The 20016-nt window shown below is 38.7% G+C and overlaps 1 protein-coding gene across 2 annotated transcripts in view; it reads left to right on the forward strand.

Moving 5' to 3' along the window:
• Nucleotides 1-884: 884 nt before the first annotated feature.
• Nucleotides 885-20016, forward strand: part of USPL1 (ubiquitin specific peptidase like 1) — a 37108-nt gene continuing 17976 nt past the window's right edge. The window contains exons 1-5 of one of the 2 annotated variants that reach the window (XM_072611837.1): nucleotides 885-1121; nucleotides 3001-3174; nucleotides 3684-3812; nucleotides 5046-5700; nucleotides 19494-19607. In XM_072611837.1, coding sequence (XP_072467938.1) covers nucleotides 3076-3174; nucleotides 3684-3812; nucleotides 5046-5700; nucleotides 19494-19607 — 997 coding nt within the window. In that variant the 5' untranslated portion in view covers nucleotides 885-1121; nucleotides 3001-3075. Of the gene's footprint in view, nucleotides 1122-1267; nucleotides 3175-3683; nucleotides 3813-5045; nucleotides 5701-19493; nucleotides 19608-20016 lie in introns of those variants that run through there. The other variant, XM_072611838.1, reaches the window with a different exon arrangement.

Consider the following 20016-nt stretch of genomic DNA (forward strand, 5'->3'; position numbering starts at 1 on the left):
TTTGGAAAAAACAAAAAACCAACCAAGCCCCGAACGACGATCGGGATGGTTTCTAAACTCAGTTAAAACCACCTCTAGAAGGACGCGAATGGGCAGAACCGCCAACTTGTTCTCCCACGGAAGGCACGAGGCCGGTCCTGCGGGGAGGACCAGTGGATGCGGCCGCCCTCGGGACGGGAAAGGCGGTTTCCAAAAGGCCGGGGGGCCGTCGGGATCCACCCGGGCCCAGTGCCCTTCTGTGGGAGAGCGTCTGGACACGAACAGTACCCGCTAGGTTCTGCCCAATGCAGGGCGGCGAACGCGCCCTCGCAGATCCAGTCCTCCCCAGGCTCGGGGCAGGGACACCAGGGTTCTGGGCTTACCGGGAGCCGCCGCAAAGCCCGCCGGGAAGGAGGGAGGGGACGGGAGGACGGCCAGGAGCGTGGGGGTGGGGAAGGTCAGGGTCTCTGGGACGTCGAGGTCTCCGGCAATGGCACGCCTCAACGTGCGCCCGAATGAGGCCCACTGTGTCAGCAGTACACCCACAACAGGCCCGAGCTCCCTGGAGACCCAGCTCCATCGCGCTCTCGTGGGGAGGTCAAGGGTCGCCAGGAAAAAACCCCAACAAAACTCGAGGCCCTCCAGCGGAGGGCTGGAGTCGGCCTCTTTCTAAGGACTACATAATCCCTCCGCCGCGGGCAGCGCAGCGGCTCTAATCACCCTCCGCGCCGCCCTCCTCCTCGGCCGCTTTAGCGTTATTTCCAGCGGATTCCGACGACGTGACTCTCTCCTAGCTGAGACGCCCACACTGGGCGTCGGACTCTTCCACCACCGGCCCCGCCCCCAGGCGCAGCCCCGCCGGAAGTGCTCTAGTGATAGCTCCGCGCTTCTGCCCCGCCCCCGCTGCGGCTGGGCTGGCTGGGACCGGAACGAGATTTCGTGAGCGTGGCGGGGCTGAGGGGGAAGCATTTGTAGGGACACGAGCAGGAAGAAGCTGTCCTCCTGGAGGAGGAGCGGCCCAGGGGGAAAAACGTGAGTTGAACGTTTCCTCAGGCCGCGCGACGCTCGAGCTGGAGGCTGAGCCGGAGCCGGAGCCGGCGTGGGAATGGTCCCGGGGCGCGCACGGCGGGCACGAGCATCAGGTGAGGGGACTGGAGGGCTCTGTCTGTCCCTGTCCGAATGAGTGGGGAGGGAAACCGGGAAAGGGGGAGGGGGCCCGAGCTTACGGTGTTGCGCGCCACCGGCTGGAGGCTGGGGCGAGGAGGGGCCGAGGGAGGTTCAGGTGGGGCGCTGGGGTAGGTTTCGTATACCAGAGGTAAATCCTGAAGAGAAACCAGAGTTGTGTCCCTTCCTGAGGTGGGTGATGCCACCAACCCCTCCCCCACCTGGGTTCCCCTTGAACCGCACGTCGGCCGGGGGAGGTGGGGCGTGTTCATGGGCTTGGGGGTCTTCCCTGGATTCCCTTCGGTTCTGTGGCGCCTCCATCCAGATCTGGTAGCGGCAGCAGAATGGTCCCCGGTGCCCGTAGAGCTGGTCTGTGGGACTGCGTGTCACCTGCGGGAATGAGGGGCAGTGGACTCGAGCCGGGTTCTGTCAGGCTGCCCTGGGGGTTGGGGGGGACTGAGCTCGAGGCCCGGCTTGGCCCATCCCTGCTTAAGAACATATAAGGTCACCAGTCTTTGGTTTGGTGATTGGGTCAGTTTGCATTAAGTGATGCAGTCATTCATTCAGCCTAGGCTTAGACCCGGATAAAAACCACCCGACGTGATTGGCTGCCCAGGTCTTTAAAAAAATCTTAAGTATTAGCCCTGATTGTTCTGGGATGCGCAGGTTCTCCATTATAGAACGTAATCACCACTGGCTTTTAGTAATTCAGCCTATTGTTAGTTTAACTTAATTATATAAAGGAATCTTCAAGAAAAATAAAGGATCACTTGCTTAGATTTAGCTGATATGTTGACTTTAACATATAAGAAGGCTTTTTTTTCAGGGTAGGCAGAGGACGATTTTCCTTAAGAATAGGTCTCCTTTGTGAATTGTAAGTCAGTTTAGGTACCTTCCAAAAATTTACTTTTTCTCCCTAAGTTTAGGGTATGAATTATCTATATTGAAACAAAGCAAGAAAATATATGGAACTGATTTGGCTTGCTTAATATTGAGATGAGTGGAGGGAGAAGGTGTCATTTAGACTTGCATTTAGGCCAAAGTAATTTCCTTAAGTGTCCACGATGTCGAAGATAGGAGTTGAAATTCACTTTGACGTTGAATTATTTTGACACTTATATTTTGAAATCTTTTCTACTCAGGGGATTTTGAAGATACTACTGGAACAGTGCTATTCAGAGTTTGGGAACTGCTAAGGATACTCCTTAGGGTTCCCTCCTGGCTGCCTGCATAAAATCTGTATTATATGTATTTGTTTGTCATATAATTTACGTAGGTTACTTAGCAACAACAACAAAAAACTAAATATTTCATTCTTGTCCCAGAAAAACAGTGCTATTAAACTGGAGCAAATCTTAACGACAAATAAAGTGGGAACAAGAACTCTATACATTCCTCCCCATCCAAAAATTGAAAACAGTTACAGAATCGTTTTAAAACATATTCCCAGCATAGTTCTAGCATACTCATTTCATTTTGTTACTAGAATTAAACAGTGCCTATCCTCAAACTCCATTTAATATAGCTTGCCTTTTTTGCTAAATGATAAAGCTCTTTTAAAGGTTAAATAGTATTTAAGATGTATACTGTTGGAAATGATCCTGAGAGGAAGGGGAGAAGAACTTGTTCCAGATCCACCAGAAAAAAAAATTTGTTTAACTAATGTGACTAGTGAATGTAAAAGATATGTGTCAATTTTAATACTTTTTTTTTTCAAATTGTGATTTAGGTAATAATTTCACAGACATTTTATCACAAGATATCACTTAATTTTCAACATATACTTAGCATGAACTTTTTCTAAAATCAAATGGATTGGATTTTGACTTAACTGCCTGTTGACTTTTTTTTTTCCAGGGTTCATTGAAAGATCCTTAGTGATATTGACTAAGGACATATTGACAAGTTACATAAATTAGCCAATGACTCGGAATGATGGATTCCCAGAAGATTGGAAATGGTTTGCCAGTGATTGGACAAGACACTGGTATAGGGATATCTTCACTCCACATGGTGGGGTATTTGGGAAAAGTCAGTGAGCTTGTTTTCCACTCTGTGCAAAGTTGTTTTTTTCTTCTGTTTTTGATCCATTAACTAATTTGGTTTTTATTTTTACCAAATAACATTTTTTTATATAAATTATACTTCCCACGGAAATCTTACAGCAATGGCGAAAGATTATTTCCATATATTTACCTTTGTTTCATTGACATAAGAACGTGTTTATTTTAACTTCATAAAACTTATGGTTTACCTTAAAAATCATGGAATCTGTTCATTGTTGATATCACTTTTTCTTTGCAAATAAAAATGATGCAGTTTAATACAAAAACCTTTTAAAACTACAATGATGTTATTTTTTCACCGACAATTTAAATGTTAAATCCTTATATTCATTTCTTTTGTTTGCCATGTTAAAAAATTATTGCTAGTGTAACTGCTAGTATGAGAATGGAAAAGATTTTCTAATGTATTTCTACTTCTTTTTTTGATACTAAGTAGGAATACATACATGTTACATTGTTTTATTTCTTTCTCAGAAGTGTGATTCAGCTAAAGTTACACCAGATGGGTACTGTCCAGCCTGTAGAGAGAACGGAAAGATCAAAACTTTAAAGTCTTATCGAATCAGTTTTCAAGAATCTATCTCTTTGTGTGAAGATCCACAGGTAATGAATTAATTTTTAGAATTTTGCTAAGTAGAACTCATGTATTTGGAAGCAATAGGTAACCTACCTTATTTGAACTTTTCTGTTAACTGACTGTTAACATTATTAAGTCCTACTGTGTCCCATATGTTGTATTACTTACTGGGGATACAAAGGTACAAATGAAGTAACTTTTATAAGTGATTTTGATAGTAAAAGTTTTTGAATGGCCTTCAGGAATATCCATGAAAGTATATCATAGTAATTTATACCTGTGTAGTTCACGAAGTCATGGATAATTGTTTCTAGTTCTCTAGTGTAGGGGGAAAAAAACATGTTTTCTATGAAGTGATAAGTAATGTTTATATGCTTACATTCTAGAAACTGTGCTGATAAACTGGATGAAAAAGAACTCCTAAAATAATGAACCTATAGAAGAGAAAAATAAATCTTTGCATTTTTGCAAACAAATACTTTTCAGTTTTTCATTCTATTTTAATTTTATTCTGAATCATGTTAATTTTTTGTCACATGTATACCATACATTTTAAGACCTGGCAAGTCTTTGCTGAGGAATTATTTGAAATTCATGTTTTATTAAAATTGTGTTAATGCACTATAGAAAAATTGTTCACTGTATCAAGATAGAAAATAAGTAGAATATCTTTGAAGGCAATGGGAAAATAGTTGATGTGGGTATGGATCAGCCATAGCATGTAATCAGAGTTAATTTGTGCTCCAGAAATTGTATAAAAGACATTAGCAAGGATGTGTATAACCAGAAAGGGAGGTGGTCTGGGTATATGTCAAGAATCAGAAACAAATAGACAGCTTAAGTATAGTTAGTACCCCTTAGATAATAAGAGAGCAAGATGAAGACCTCTGGCATAATCCTTAAAGGGAAAAGCACAGATAAGAATCCCTGAGAAGGAGAATGAACTCTTCATCTATGAGAGTACTCACACTGAAGAAATTGCTTTTTCTCTTGGAGTACTCTTGGTCTTCAGATTTGTTTACTTTTTTAGTCCCCTCTCCTGTTCCCCAAGAGTACCACACTATTCTGTGAGGCTTTTTAAAAAGAAAAATTAAAACTGTTGATTGTTTTTTGCATTATCTTTATGTTAGCTATTTAAAGCAGGAAAGGATGTGCTTTTCCTTCTCTGTATTCCTGAATAAGACTATAGTTAAGATAATTAAGCTTTGTAACTGTTTGCTTTGCATTTTTACCTTTTTTGATTCTCTTTTTCCTCTTAGTGCATCTATCCATTGGGCTATAAGTCACTAGATAACATTATAGTTTCTGTTGATTTGGAAAATTATCAACCTCCCCGTAAGCATCCAAAGAGGAAGATCTTGGAAAGCAGCAGTGTTGCTTCATCTTTGGAACCAAATTCAAAGGAAGATGGCAGCTACACTTTGTTCAACACTGAATGTACTGTGAACAGTGAGCTTGCTCACAGACCTGCTGAATATAATTTGTATAGAACTTCATCAGATTTATCTGTTGTGTTACAAGACTGGGAGCAGAACCCAAGCAGGGCAGCTGAATCTTTGCAGCAGAGTGAGATTTTGGAAGCTGAAATTGCAGACCAGACAGCTGAAGAACATCCTTTGATTGTTGGCTCCCAGACTGAGAGTGTTTCAAAATCTGAAGTGGATGCAGCTAATATAGAAATCCTACTGGAGAATAGATGCCTGCCATTTACTGAATCTACATGTCTTCAGTGGAGAAATGCATATGCTCTCTGTTGGTTAGACTGTATTCTCTCAGCATTAGTGCACTTGGAAGGGTTAAAGGAAGCTGTGACTGAACTATGTTCTAAAGAAGAATCTATATTCCAGCAATTATATACAAAGTATAATCAAGCGAGCCTGCTTTTGACTGCTCATCATTTGAATGGAGCTAAAGGTTGGTGACTGTATTCTTTCTTTTATTTTTAAGTTATCAGAATATTGGTGATGGTTCCATATGCTATAGAGAAGAGTAAACATACCCATTGCCACTCATTTAACACTGATAGGCCCTTTCTTTTTCTTAGGTATCAGTTTTCTTTGCACAGTATTTGCTCTGTCCTTCAAAGTTTGTTTGTTTTTATTGGTGATAAAGATAGAAGAAAAAATGAGAGTTGAATGATTTTAACTTTTCTTGTCTTCTGTTAATATTATACCATCTTTCCTAATCCTGTTTTTTCCTTTCGTTTTCATATTTTGAATATTGTTTTTTAAAGCCCTTTTTGTTACAAACTTCTGCTTACCCTATACCAGTTTTGCTGACACTATTATTAACTTTTTTTTTGTATTTGTCTTCAGTTATATGTCCTTCCTCTGTTTTTGGTGATAATAATTGATATTTGTATGGTATTTCAATAAATACTTTCCTCATAAGAACCATGGGAAACAGATAAAGCAAGTATTCTTGGCATTTTACCTAAGAGAAAACTAAAGTTTGGAGAAATCGTGACTCATTTTTGTTCATATGGTGAATAAATGGCAAAGCCAGTCTTCTAACTCCCAAAGTCCAGGATTCATTATTCTTTCCCCAGCACCAAAATGCTTGCCTTTTAAAAATCTTGAGCTAATCATCAAGATTCCTTACCTAGTCAGTTGATTTCTTTAAATTCCTCCCTCATTTCTTCCTGATTGGCATTATTTGAAATTGTTACAATTAAAATTGAATTTTAAGAGCCTTTACAGACTATTCCACCAAAAAAGGATTCTTTTAGGATCTTTGTTTGTGTGATCCCTAACTTTTCTCTGAACTTAAAGAAAAATTTACATTTTCTGAGTCTACCAGTGTCATGCATCTCTTCCTATTAGAAGCAATAACAGTATCCTTTCCCTTTGCCCTAGTACTACTCTATCTTCTTTATTTAGTCTTTTCTTTGGAGTGGGTGGCAGCTGCTTCATCAGAAGGTTTGGCTGCTGGGTGCAGTAACAGTATTCCCCATTTTTACTCTAGTACCGTTCTATTTTCTTTAGTGTTTCCTGAGTGTAAATGGCAGCTCTTTCTTTAGAAAGTATAGTTTCTTCCCTCTTCATGGAAATAATGTCATACCTGTTGCATAGTTCTATTGGAATAGAATTTCTTTTTTTCTTTACAGTTACATTCTTTCATTCACCATCCTCTTTATACTCACTTTCCTTTGATCCTTTGGAATCTTTCCTTGGCTTTTTTTCAAATTTTTTTTTGTTTATTTAGGATTTTTTTCCTTTCAGTTTACATACAAAAATAATTTCTAACATTTGTTTCCAAAACTTTTGAGTTCCAGATTCTCTCCCTTCCCTACTCTTACTCCCCATTGAAAAGGCGAGCAGTTCTATATAGGTTATATTTGTGTGGTTATGCAAAACATTTACGTGATAGTTATGTTGTGAAAGAAAACATAGGCCAAAGGGAAAGAAAAAAGCCTCAAGAAAAATAAAGTAAAAAAGGTATGTTTCAGTCTGTATTCAGACACCATCAATTCTTTCTCTGGGGATGGATAGCATTTTTCATCATAAGTTCTTCACAGTTGTCTTGCATCCTTGTATTGCTGAGAATAGCTAAGTTATTCACAGCTGATCATTTTACAAAATTGCTGTTACTTTGTACATGGTACATTTCATTTTGCATCAGCTCACGTAAGTCTTTCCAGGTTTTTCTGAGGCTTCCTCATCATTTCTTACAGCGCAATAGTATTCCATCCTAATTACCACAATTTGTTCAGCTATTCCCCGATTGTCAGATATTTCCTCAATTTCTAGTTCTTTGTCCCCGGAAAAGAGCTGCTATAAATATTTTTGTACATATATTTCTTTGACTTTCTTCATGTATTTTTTCCATTCTGTCTAGTCACTATTAATTTTCTGCAGCCGGTGATAGTATAAAGAGGCATTTCTCAAGCTATTTCACCTTGTACCATTAGCAGGAAAGCCAGCTTGCATTTGCAGTCTGAATTAACCATCTGAGGCATGAAATGTGCATAGCACATTCCCTGGAGGTCTCCAGAACAAATCCCTCAATGTCCGCATTTCTCGTGCTTCAAAATGAAGGTTGTTCCTTTGGGATTTCCCTAGAAATTCCATCTACAAACTGTTAGAGAGGCAGAAACATTATAATCTTGTAATTTCAGTTCTTGAAAAGTGCTGCTTACCAATTTTTTATAAAATCTTAAGAATGGGAAGGGACATGAGTGAACTAGTCCATGCTCAAATCATCAGTCCATTTAATATTCCTGATAAAGTTAAGAATCTTTGGACACTCCCTCCATTGATAAGGAGTTTACTACTTAGGTAGCCTAATAATAAAAGCAGACCCCAAGTGGAAGTTTTCCTTCATGTTAAACTAAGACCTGTCTCCCTTTGACTTCTCATTCATTGGCTCTAGTTCTGTCTTCTCGAGCTAGGCAGACTAATCCCATTTTAAATATTTGAATACAGCTATTATTTACCGCCTTTATCTCTGTTAGAATGTGTCCAGTTACATTCAGTCATCATATGCCATAACTTTATTACCTCTCACTATCCATGTCACCTAGAAATAGATGGAGTACTGTAGGTGTGTTCTGACCAGATCAGGTCATGCTACTTTTGTTAATGCATCCTGGTATTTTCATTAAGACTTGAGGTACTTTAGGCAGGAGAGAAGGTGGTGTGTAATATGGTTTAGCACTTGGTCTGCACATTTTAGTCTTAATGCAGATTAAGTAATTTACCCAGCATCACACAACCAGAATATGTCCAGTGAAGTCCTTGAGCCCAGGTCTTCCTGACTCCGAAGTTGATAATCTTCTGTTCCACACTGCTTCTCTTTTATTCAGACAAATCTATCCTCAAGAAGGAAGACCCAAGGGCTGCAGGTGGGTTTGAAGTATCTGTAACCAATATGTTTTATAGCTCACATAATTCATGAAAGTTATTGTTCCTCATTACGGAGTGAGCCTTTGTGAACTTGGACTAGAAACCTCCCTGCAGCTCTAGTATAAGAACAGGAGTTGGGATTGAGGGGAATACTCTGAGCCAGGTACTGTACTCCTTGAGAAAAACCTGGAAGACTAAAGAACTGCCACCATTATCTGGATGGGATATTATATTTGGATAGATTCATGAGGGACTTGTACAAGTTAACAGTCCATTAGTTCATTTCATCAAACGTTTATTGAGGACCTATTGGGTGCAAAGTAGATGTTGTATACTGGTTATGGAAAGACAAAAATGAAGCAATTCTATGCTCTGCATTGTACAAGGGGTTGTAGTCAGGGAATATATAGCATGTTCACAAATAAATATATAATCTTTTGAGGATGGAGAGAACATAAATAGCTTATGAGATCAGGGAAGTCTTTAGGCATCTAAGTCTTAAAGATAGGGATTCTGAAAAGTAGAGATGAATGAATGAATGAAAGAATGAAAGAAAAAAGTGATGTGCAAAACATTGTGTTTGATATGCCAGTAAAAAAGTGAAGAAAGTTCATGTCCTCAAGGACCTCATATTCTAATAGGGAGATGCAACACATATAGCAAAGTGGTGTCCCGGAAAAGGGTAAATGCTTTGGTTTGGAAAGATATAGGGATAGTGAGATTGACACTCCATTACCAGGAGTGATGATAGTTGATTTGATTATGATTAAAGAACTAAAATGTGTGGGGATGTGAAACGGAGGTGTAATTAGTGAGAAGGTGGCCAGAGGGTGAAAGGAAGCATGACTGAAGCTAATCTTAGATGTAATAGGTTTCTTAGACAATTCCACTGTGCAGGGAGGGCCCCAGGGTGGGAGTTTTAGGCATGAAACTGGTGTAGTCCTGGTAAAGAGGGAATGCATTCTAGGTATGGAGGACAGCTTGTACATAGAGAAGGGGGATGAAATGCCAAATATGGCAAACAGCTAATAGTTCAGTTTAGCTGGAATTTAGAGTGCAAAAAAGGGAATGATGTGAAATATGGTTGGAAGATAACTAGGAGTCAGGCCTTAAAAGCTAGTGCTAAGATGTTCATAATTATTAAGAATAATATTTTGTTTATGCCTTTTACTCTTTTTAATGTGCCAGCTCCCTTTTACTTTCATATCTTAGTCCCATCTGGATGGACCCTCCCTTACATTTCTGCACTCATTATTGTGTTTGTCCTACGTTGACGAAGAAGACCATGTCATCAGAGAAATGATGACATGACTTGCACTTGACTTTGTTTTGAGTGAGGGAGGGCTGTGCGGGTCACCAGCCTCACTGCAGGGCCAAGATTAATCATGACAATTGTTTATCTTTTGGCTTTATTTTAATGTTTTTGGTTCATATTATAGTCATTGTGTAGGTTGTTTTATTAGTTCTGCTCACTGCAGTCTGCATCAATTCATCTAAGTCTTTTGTTTCTATGAATTGCTTATGTTCCTTATTTCTTATGGTATAATACTATTCCATGACATTCATATGCCACAATTTAAGTTTCCTAATTAATGGGAATTTACTTGTTACCACTCTTCTGTTTTTACTACAAAAAAAAGTGCCACTGTGCATATTTAACGATATAGGAGGGCTTTCTTTTCTTTTATTGCCCCATTTGGAACAAATGCTCAGTAGAGAGACCTCTACTGGGTCAAAAGGTGTGAACAGTTTGGTGACTTTTCTTGCATAATTCCAAATGGCTTTCCTAAATTGTTTGGACTAGTTCATAGCTCCATGAGCAGAATGTTACTGTACTTAATCTTAAGTGTTTATAATTTATTTATAGTAGAGACAGTTGCTATTGAAGTTTTTTGAATATGGAAGTGACAAAAATCAGGTTTTTTCACTTAAGATGTAGAGCAGTGGTTCTCACATTTTTTGGTCACAGAACCCCTTTACACTCTTTGATTACTGCAGACCCTCTCAAGAGTTTTGCTTATATCTATTGATATTTAATATGATTAAAATTAAAATCTCTTACAATTTTGAAACTAATTTGGGCCTCATTTTCCCCCTGAAAAAGGATCTCAGGAACCCCCAGGGGTCCCTGGACCTCACTTTGAGAACTTTTGGTATGGAGGAGGAAAAAGGAGATTGGAGAAGGCAGTAAGACCAATAAGGAGGAAATTTTGATAGCTCTGGAAATGATGTTGAGGGCTTGAGGTAGTGTGGTAGCAATGTGAATGGAGAGAGGGAGGACGAATGAGAAACATTGTGGAAATAGAATGATCAGGAGTTAGCAGCTGATTAGGATAAAATGGGATAAGAAAGAGGGAAAGAGTCAAAGATGATTCAAGGGTGTTATATTCATTCAATAGGAAAGTTTGGAGGAGGGGCAAGTTTCAGGGAAAGATGAAGAGTTCAATTTTCTCTGTGGACATCCATATGGTAGTGTACTGTAAGCAGTTGGCAATACAGTATTAAGACATTAGAGAGCAGTTCAAATCCAGTCACAGATAGCTTATTGTGTGACCCTGGACAAGTCACTAAACCCTGTTGGCCTCAGTTTTCTCATCTGCAAAATGAACTGGAAAAGGGAATATCAGTATCTTTGCCAATAAAACCTCACAAGAGTCATGAAGAGTTGAACACAACTGAAATGACTAAACAACAACAATAACTAAGACATTAGAATTAGATATATAGATTCAGGAGTTTTCTGCATAGAGGTGTTCATTGAACCCTTGGCAGTTGGTGAGATCACTAAGGGAGAATAGAGAGAGGAAAGAAGGCCCAGGACAGTGACTTAAACAGCATATATATATTTAAGGGTTAAAAGATAATGGTCCACCATTGGAAACTGATAGGGAGCAGTCTTACAAGTAGGTTGAGAACCAGGAAAAAGTAGTGTCATGTAAAACTAAGGGAAAAGGGAATCTAGGAGGCACTGTCAAAACCTGTCAAGACAAAGATGACTGAGGAAAGACCGTTGAGTTTATCAGTGATCTGAGGGATGAAATAAGAAGCCAAATTGCAGAGGATTGTTAAGTGAAAGGATGAGCAGGAAGCAGATGGAGGTAGCTTGTTAGAGTCTTTTTAAGAGTTGGCAGTAAAAGGGAACAGAAATGTAGGATGATCACAGGAGAGCATAACAGTCAAGGAAAGTGGTTTTTTTTAAAGCATGGGAGAGATGTTAGCAGTATTTTATAGGCAGCACAAAAAGGAGTCATTAGATAGGAAAATAGTGAAAGTGTATGTGAGTGTGAGAGAGAGACAGACAGATGTGGAGTGGGGAGAGAGGAGCAGGAGATTTGGTCAAATTTCTGTGGAAGATAAAGGATAAAGATCATGAGCACAAATAGACAGTAAGTGAAAGAGGGTTGATTGGCTGTAGAGTCAAAGAATCTGGCAGATCATTTAATGCCCTGGAGCCTCACTTTTCTCATTTGTAAAATGAGTTGGGTAGGATGAACTGGCTTCTGATGTCCTTTCCAACTCTAGATCTGTGCTCTTAAGAGGGAAAAGCAGTCATCTTCCTCAGACTGGACAAAGGAGGACAGAGCACAGTTGAAGCTCTGAAAGAGATTGAGGTAGAGAGAAGATAAAAAGGGGTCTCCAGCAGATGGCCTCCACCTTCTTTGTGAAGTAGGAGGTGAGGTGGCCTGAGAGTAAGAAAGGCAGGGGTAGTAAAGAGGGACTTAGGAGAGGAAGAGGTTTGAAACTAACTACTTCAGTCACTAAGCATTTTTAAAATAATACATTTTTTCCCAGTTACATGTGAAAGCAATGTTTAGCATTCTTTTTTTTTTAAATTTGAGTTCTGCATTCTCTCCCTCCTTCCCTCCACTATTTCTGAGACAGTACGCAATTTGATATAGGTTATACATGTGCATAGTGTCATGCAAGTGTTGTCATGCAAAATATTTCCATATTTGTCATGTTGTGAAAGAGAACACAGAAAAAAATGAAAAAATAGTTATTCTTCTATTTGCATTCAGACTCAATCACTTCTTTCTTGGAAGTAGATAGCATTTTTCATCATGAGTCTTTTGGAATTGTCTTGGATTTTTGTATTGCTGAGAATTCATTCACAGTTGATTGTTGTACAGCATTATTGTTACTATGTACAGTGTTCTCCTGGTTCTTCTCATTTCACTTTGCATCAGTTCATGTAAATCTTTCCAGCTTTTTCTGGAAGTCTTCTTATCATTTCTTATAGCATAGTAATATCCCATTATTATCATGTACCATAACTTGATCAGCTGTTCCCCAATTCATAGCTATCCCCTCAATTTCCAATTCTTGGCCACCACAAAAAGAGATGCTATAAATATTTTTGTACATATAGGTCCTTTCCCCTTTTTTTGTAATTGATCTCTTTGGGAGAGAGGCCTTTGTGGTATTGCTGGGTCAAAGAGTATACACAGATTTATAGCCTTTTGGGCATAGTTCCAAATTTCTCCCCAGATGGTTGAATCTGTTCACAACTCCAAGAGTGTACTAGAGTCCCAGTTTTCCCACCTCCCCTCCAACATTTATCATTTTTCTTTGTTGTCATACAAGTCAATGTGATAGGTGTGAGTTGGCACCTCAGTTATTTTAATTTGCTTTACCCATTAGTTATTTTGAGCATTTTTTCATATGACTATAGATAGCTTTGATGTTTTCATCTGAAAGCTGTCTCTTCATATCCTTCGACCATTTATCCTTGGGGAATGACTTACATTCTTATAATTTATCAGAGACATTTGCTATAAAACATTTTCCCTCCACTTTCTGCCTTTCTTCTAATCTTGGCTGCATTGGTTTTGTTTGTGCAAAACCTTTTTAGTTTAATATAGTCAAAATTATCCCTTTTACCTCTTGTAATGCTCTCCATCTCTTGTTTGGGTCCTTCCCTTATCCATAAAATCTGACAGGTAAACTATTCCATGCTTCCTTAATTTTCTTATGGTATCACCCTTTGTGTCTAAATCATGTACCCATTTTGACCTTATCTTGGTATATGGTGTGAGATGTTCAGAAGCATTTTTTAAGAACCTACTCTGTACTAGATTCTGCAAATGTGAAAATGAAAAGTGAAACTATCCTTGCACTCTTAATCTTATATTCTTTTAAGGGAGATATATATTTATGTGAATAAATACAAAATAAACATGAGGGGAGGCAATAAAGCATTTGGGGGATCAGGAAGGACTTTCTGTAGAAGATGCTGATTGACCTGCGTTTTGACAGAACTGAGGAATTTATGTGGTTATTTGGATGGACTACATTCCAGGAATGGTGATGAGCAATGCAAAGGCATGGAGATAGAGTGTGGTACGCAAAGAACAGCTAGAAGGTCAATTCGATTGGAACATGGAGTTCAAGATGGGGGAGGATTATATAATGAGGCTGGAAAGATGGATTGGAACCTTGTTGTAAATGGCTTTAAATGACAAAGAGTTGTTGGTATGTTATCCTAGATACAGTAGAGAAACATTGAAGTTTGAGTAGGGGAGTAACCTGGTTATATCTTAAGGAAAATTGCTTTTGATAAAATATAGTACACACATATGCATGTATACACATATGTATGGGCACCTGCACACACACACACATTTTGACAGTATTTTATTATATAGGATGGACTAGAGTAGAGGAATTTGAAGTAGGGAGATAAGTTGGTAAGCCATTGCAGCAGTCCAGGTGAGAGGTAATGAGAGCCAGAACTGAGGCTGTAAACTGTTGGCTTTGTGAATAGTGAGGAAGACATGGATGCCAGAGATGTTGTGGAGGTAGAAGAGGAAAGATTTGGCAATTGGTCGGATGTGTGGGATGAGGGAAAGTGAGAAGTCAAGAGAAGTACAGAGGTTGTGAACCTGGGATATTGGATTGATTGTACCCTCATCAGAAATAGGAGGAAAGGAAATAAGCATTTACTAAGTAGCCTGTTATATGCCAGTTACTGTGTTAGGAGGGACTATATTCCAGGCCTGGGAATGTACGTATAAATGCATGGAGATGGGAAATGGAGTCTAGTGTATGAGGAATAGCTCATTCGGGTCAATTTGACTGGACCATGGAGTTCAAGAGAGGAAACAAATAGCTTTACAGGTATATCATTTGATCCTCATAATAATCATGGGAGGTAATGCTATTATTATATCCATTTTAAGGCTGAAGAAACTGAGGCAAGAAGAGGTTAAGTGAATTGCTCAAGGTCACATAGCTAGTAAGTATCTAAGGTGAAATTTGAACCCTGATCATCTTGACTCCAGGCCAACTGTTCTATCCACTATGCCACCTAGCTGCTCCTAAAATCGTCATTTCTAACTTGAGTTAAACAAAATAAACAAGGTCGTCTAAGGCAAAGTTTCAAGAGCTTTGAGTACTTTTGAGTTCTCTTTAGATAAGTGGTCTTAGAAGTTTAGAAAAAAAAATAGGGATAGGTCAAAGACAGAGAGGAAGTCAGAGAAGGATAGGAATTGGGATGGTGTGGGCCTTTGCTGGAGAGAATGGAAAGCCTTAGGGTAAAGATAAATTGCTATCTGGTGTATAGTGATTGTTCCAGTTTTAAACCTACCTAACTATATACTGTCATTTAGCTCCCATCTTCCTTTTCTCCACAAGGGACTTTGCCTGAAGCCTTGCTAAAAATCCATATTCACTATATATCCATGGCATCCCCCAATTTGCTAGTCTAATAATATTGCTAAAATGAAATTTGGTTAATATGAATTTTAAAAAGTTTTGATACCTTTTAATTTTTATATCCCTGTATCACCCCTTCCTTATAACAGAAAATAAGAGAAAATAAGTAAATAAAACTAACCAGTACGTGAAACTATATGTATTCAACTCTTCTTTGTATGTTTTTTGGTAATAATGAAGTTCATCTGCTACCAGTTCCCCTTCACCCTTTCCTCCATATTTGTATATTCTTACATACCCTAGTTATAAAAAATATCAGGTTCCACTTACTTTTTCCTCTTTACAATAGTGGATTACTTCTTCAACCCCTCTTCCCTACCCCCAAATTAAATTAGTCTATTCCACCCCAGTCCCCTTAGGACCTCTGTTTTGCTTATTATTTTCTAATTAATTATTCAGATTAACTCTTGTTCTGATACAATCCAGACTATAGTTTCTTATTACTTCAACTTCTTTTTGGATGCTTGCAGGAGTTTTTCTTTGACACAGGAACTCTGCATTTCCACTATAACATTTCAAAGATTTTCTTTTTGGGGTTTCTTTCAGAAGGTGATCAATGAATTTTAACTTTGTTTTACTCTTCAGCTGTAACAGATCTGAGCAGTTTTCATTCTTGATTTTTTGAAGTACAGTATCCAAGCTTTTTTTAAAAAAAAATATAATTTTCAGTGAGTCCGCTGATTCTTAATTTATCTGTCCTTAACCTATTTTCCAGATTGGTTTTTTTATATGATATCTTAGATTTTCTTTTATTTTGTCAAACTTTTGATTGTGTTCTTGTATTTCTTGCTGTCTTATGGAGTTACTGATTTCTTTTTGATTTAGTCTGGTTTTCAGGGATCCATTTTTTTGGGTAAGGCTCATTACTTTCTGTTCTAAGCTATTTATTCTCATACTTTTCTCTCGACTTCTTATTTTTTATCTGTTTCATTTCTTCTAGGTATTCATGTAGTTCTTGTGGGAAAATCTCTTTTTCTTCCCAATTTTAGTCTCTGCTTATCGTTGTTATACAGTTAGATTTGCAATAATTTTTAATGCTTTTTCCTTTCTAATTTACTCGTGTCTGCAAATTTAGCTCCTAAATTTGGGCTTTGTGTCAGAACCACACATTTGTTAGAAAAATGCTTGACATTGAAAGGTCTCAAGGAAAATTTATTACAGCATAGTTCAGAGGAATTGAACACTTTAGCCAAAGCGGAATCCTCCTCCCCCCCCCTTTTCAGGAGGAGGGAGTACTGAATACAGAAGGGAGAACATTCTTATAGTTAGTTCAGGACAGATCCTCTCATCAGAGGATGGATTGGTCCATTCTCCATTAGGTCACCGTCTTCTCTCCATGCCCATTACTTAACCACCCTTGGTGTGATCCCTCCTCCCAAACATGCTTTTAACATAGGACCCGTGATCAGAAAATGGAGAGATAATTTTATGCAGGGTGTGTTTGCTTATATGCATGAAATTCATTAAGCAAGTGCAGTGAAGAAAAGCTTTCTCCCGATTATTCTAGGTCATTTTCCCTGACTAGTTTAAGCTAGTTTTAGATTTGCTCCCCCTTATCAAGAACTTTGTAATTTTCTGAAGGCCACTGTCTGTCTCTTGATTGGTTGAGCCCACCTGCAGTCTGCTAGCTTTCTTATTATCTGATTTACTCTCAATGACTTCAGCAACTCTGTGGAAACTTAACTTTTTGCTGTCTCTTACACATTGCTTGCTGTTGGACTTTTGGATGAGGTAGTTAATTCTGCTTGGTCTTATCCTAGTTCTTATGCTGACTTTAAACTCCCTTGGTCCAGGCACCTCTACTTCTTTGAGGCTTATAGTGCTGGATCTTTAAGGCCTCTGTGGTGTCACAGGGTAGAGATCTTAGAACTTCATGAGCCTAGACTGTCCCATTCCCAAGTGAAACTTCTGGTGGTTCTCCATGGGGTTTCTAAGGCCCACTCTTAAGGGAGTCCTATACTTTAACTGCCTCTGGACACAGAAAATCCTTGCAGGCTGCATATTTCCTGTCTCTGAATGGGCATTCAGAGCTCTGGCTTTGCTTGAGAGCTTCCCCTTTTCTTTTGATGGTAGGCTTCTTCTGACTTTTTGTGTCCTGGAGTGAAAGAGATCGCTTATTTTAGTTTGTTGTTGGATTTCTTGGTCGTTATTTGTTTTGTTGTGAATTTTAGGCTTTTGCTGTCTAGCCTCAGGCACTGATTGTGAAATCCTAGACATTTAACCTCTATTTGCTTAAGTTTCCTCATCTGGAACCTTGAGGGTCATTAGGAAAGGCTTCATGTAGAAAGTAGTGCTTGAGCTACCTTTTAAAGTAAGAGAGGGATTCTTTGAGGTACAGGTAAGAAGAATGCAATCCAGGCACAAGGGAATGATTCATGTGTAGGACAGGGAAAGGAGATGGAGTATTGTCTATGAAGAAGAAAAAAGGCCAAGGCGGTTATATTACAAAATATAAGAGGGGGAAGTAATGTCTGGTGAGACTGGAAAGAGGTCGGAGCCAGGTTGTGTAGAGCTTTAAAAGCTAAAGTGGAGTTTATATTTTAAAATGGTCAATAAATAGGAAGTCATGTTGTCAGATCTGTAGAAAGTCCCTTTGGCAGCAATGTGTTGAATGGACTAGAATGGCAAGAGACTTTAACAGGAGACCAGGTGGGAGGCTATTGTGATAATCTAGATAAAAGGTGATGGGAGCCTCAATTGTGGTGGTCACTATCAGTGGGGAGAAAGGACTAGGGTATGAGAGAGGTTGTCAGGGAAGAAATGACAAGATTTGGTAGCTGATTGAATATGTAGGGTAAGGAGGAGTGAGGACTCCAGTGTAATGCTGAGATTACAAACCTTTGGAAGTGTGTGTGTGTGTGTGTGTGTGTGTGTGTGTGTGTGTGTGTGTGGTGTAGTCAGAGCTACAAGCATTTGTTAAATAAATGCTTACTACTGCTAAACCCTGGGCGTATGAATACAAGCAGAAAGAAAGAACCTACATTCTTCTAATTGGACTAGAAAACACATGAAAGGGAGGTGAAAGTAGAGTGTATAGGGAAGAGAAGGTAGGTACTTGGGTATTTGCATAAAGATGATAGAATCCTGTTGATAAAAGGAAGCTGATGAGATCATCAAGTGTGAGAATTGAGGGAGAGAAAAGATAAGAAGGGCTTGGACAGACTTTTGGGCGACACCCACAGTTACTGGGCATGACCTTGATGAAGATCCAGCAAAGGAGAATAAGCAATAGTGGTCAAACAGGAAAGAGGAAAATAGAGCAGTCACTAAAACCCAGAAAGAAATGAGTATCCAGTCAATTAATAAACATTTATTAAGCATCTTCTATGTGCTAGGTAGATGTGTTAAGCACTGGGGATACAAACAAAAGTATAAGACAGTCCATACTTGATTTTTTTCAGGGAAGTTTGATGTGAGGTCATCTTCTGAGGGGTTGCAGCACAGGGTTCTGTGGGAGGCTTGAAGACAGCTGAGAAGGTTTGGAGCTCTGTCTGTTAAGAGTGGGATATGAAATTGTTAAGGGTTAATTAAAATGTTTATGTCATTACAATGCCTAGTTGAGATTAGAAATTTGTCCTGGACTCATTCAGTAAGCACAGATTGCTGATTTCCTTCAGCTTCATTCAGCAGCACATGAATAGAATGAAAGGAGTAATCCAAAGTTAGGGTTTGTTAATGGGATGAGGGGAGAAATGTTGACTAGTAAGTGGTACATGAGAGTCACTGCAGGCTGCGTGTTGACTTAGAAAACTACATATTAATAATGCCTATCTTTTATTGTACTTTTATTTATTTAATTTACTATTTATTTTGTTAAATATTTCCCAATTAACCAGATTTAAGTCTGGTCGGGGCTGCACTCAGGAGTGTTGTGGACCATATATAGTTGTATGTGACTTATGCACATGACACTTGCTTGGCAGTTTACAGTCTTGGAGGGTTGTTTCAGGGTACCAAGGAAATGAAATGTACACACAGTCAGTTTGTTTCTGAGACATGACTTGTACTGAGATATTTGACTGTTTCTCTGTCTATAAAATGACTCTCCAGAATGTGGCTAATGTTTCTAAAATGCTGATAGGAAAGACAGAGATTAATAAGAATTTTACAAAGTACTAATATATACTCTGTATTAAATTTTATTTTTAGATGGAAGTTGTATAAAGAATGTTTCAGATAGACTTCGAAAGGCTGAGACTCATCTTAATGAAATCAGAAACAAAATTTTTGCTAAGCTTCAACCAAAACTTCATTGTAAGTTAGGTAAGTAATTTGCAGTGTTCTTTTTTTGTAGTTGAAGAATTTCTTTAGAAGAATGGTCTACAAACTTTTAAAATCACAAACCTTTAGTGGTTAAAAACTTTGAGCAGTTGATCTAATATGTACTTATAAATTGTGTTCATATATTTCTTAAAATGCAAAATATGTACAAAAATTGAAATGAAAATGGATGAGAATAATATGAAATTTTGTTAATGGTACAAAATATTTTTTTCAATAAAAGTATTAATATTTAAAAAGTATAACTATTATTATTATTTTTATGAGGATGATGTGATTAAATATGCTTCATTGTTTTAGGAAAAATCCTATGGGTGTCCAGGAGGATAGAATGGACCTTGTTTTTTGGAGACTGGCCTATTTCACCAGGCTCAAAGTATATTGGCAACTT

Source organism: Notamacropus eugenii, chromosome 5 (assembly GCF_028372415.1).
Source record: "Notamacropus eugenii isolate mMacEug1 chromosome 5, mMacEug1.pri_v2, whole genome shotgun sequence".
In the NCBI taxonomy this organism is placed as follows: domain Eukaryota; kingdom Metazoa; phylum Chordata; class Mammalia; order Diprotodontia; family Macropodidae; genus Notamacropus; species Notamacropus eugenii.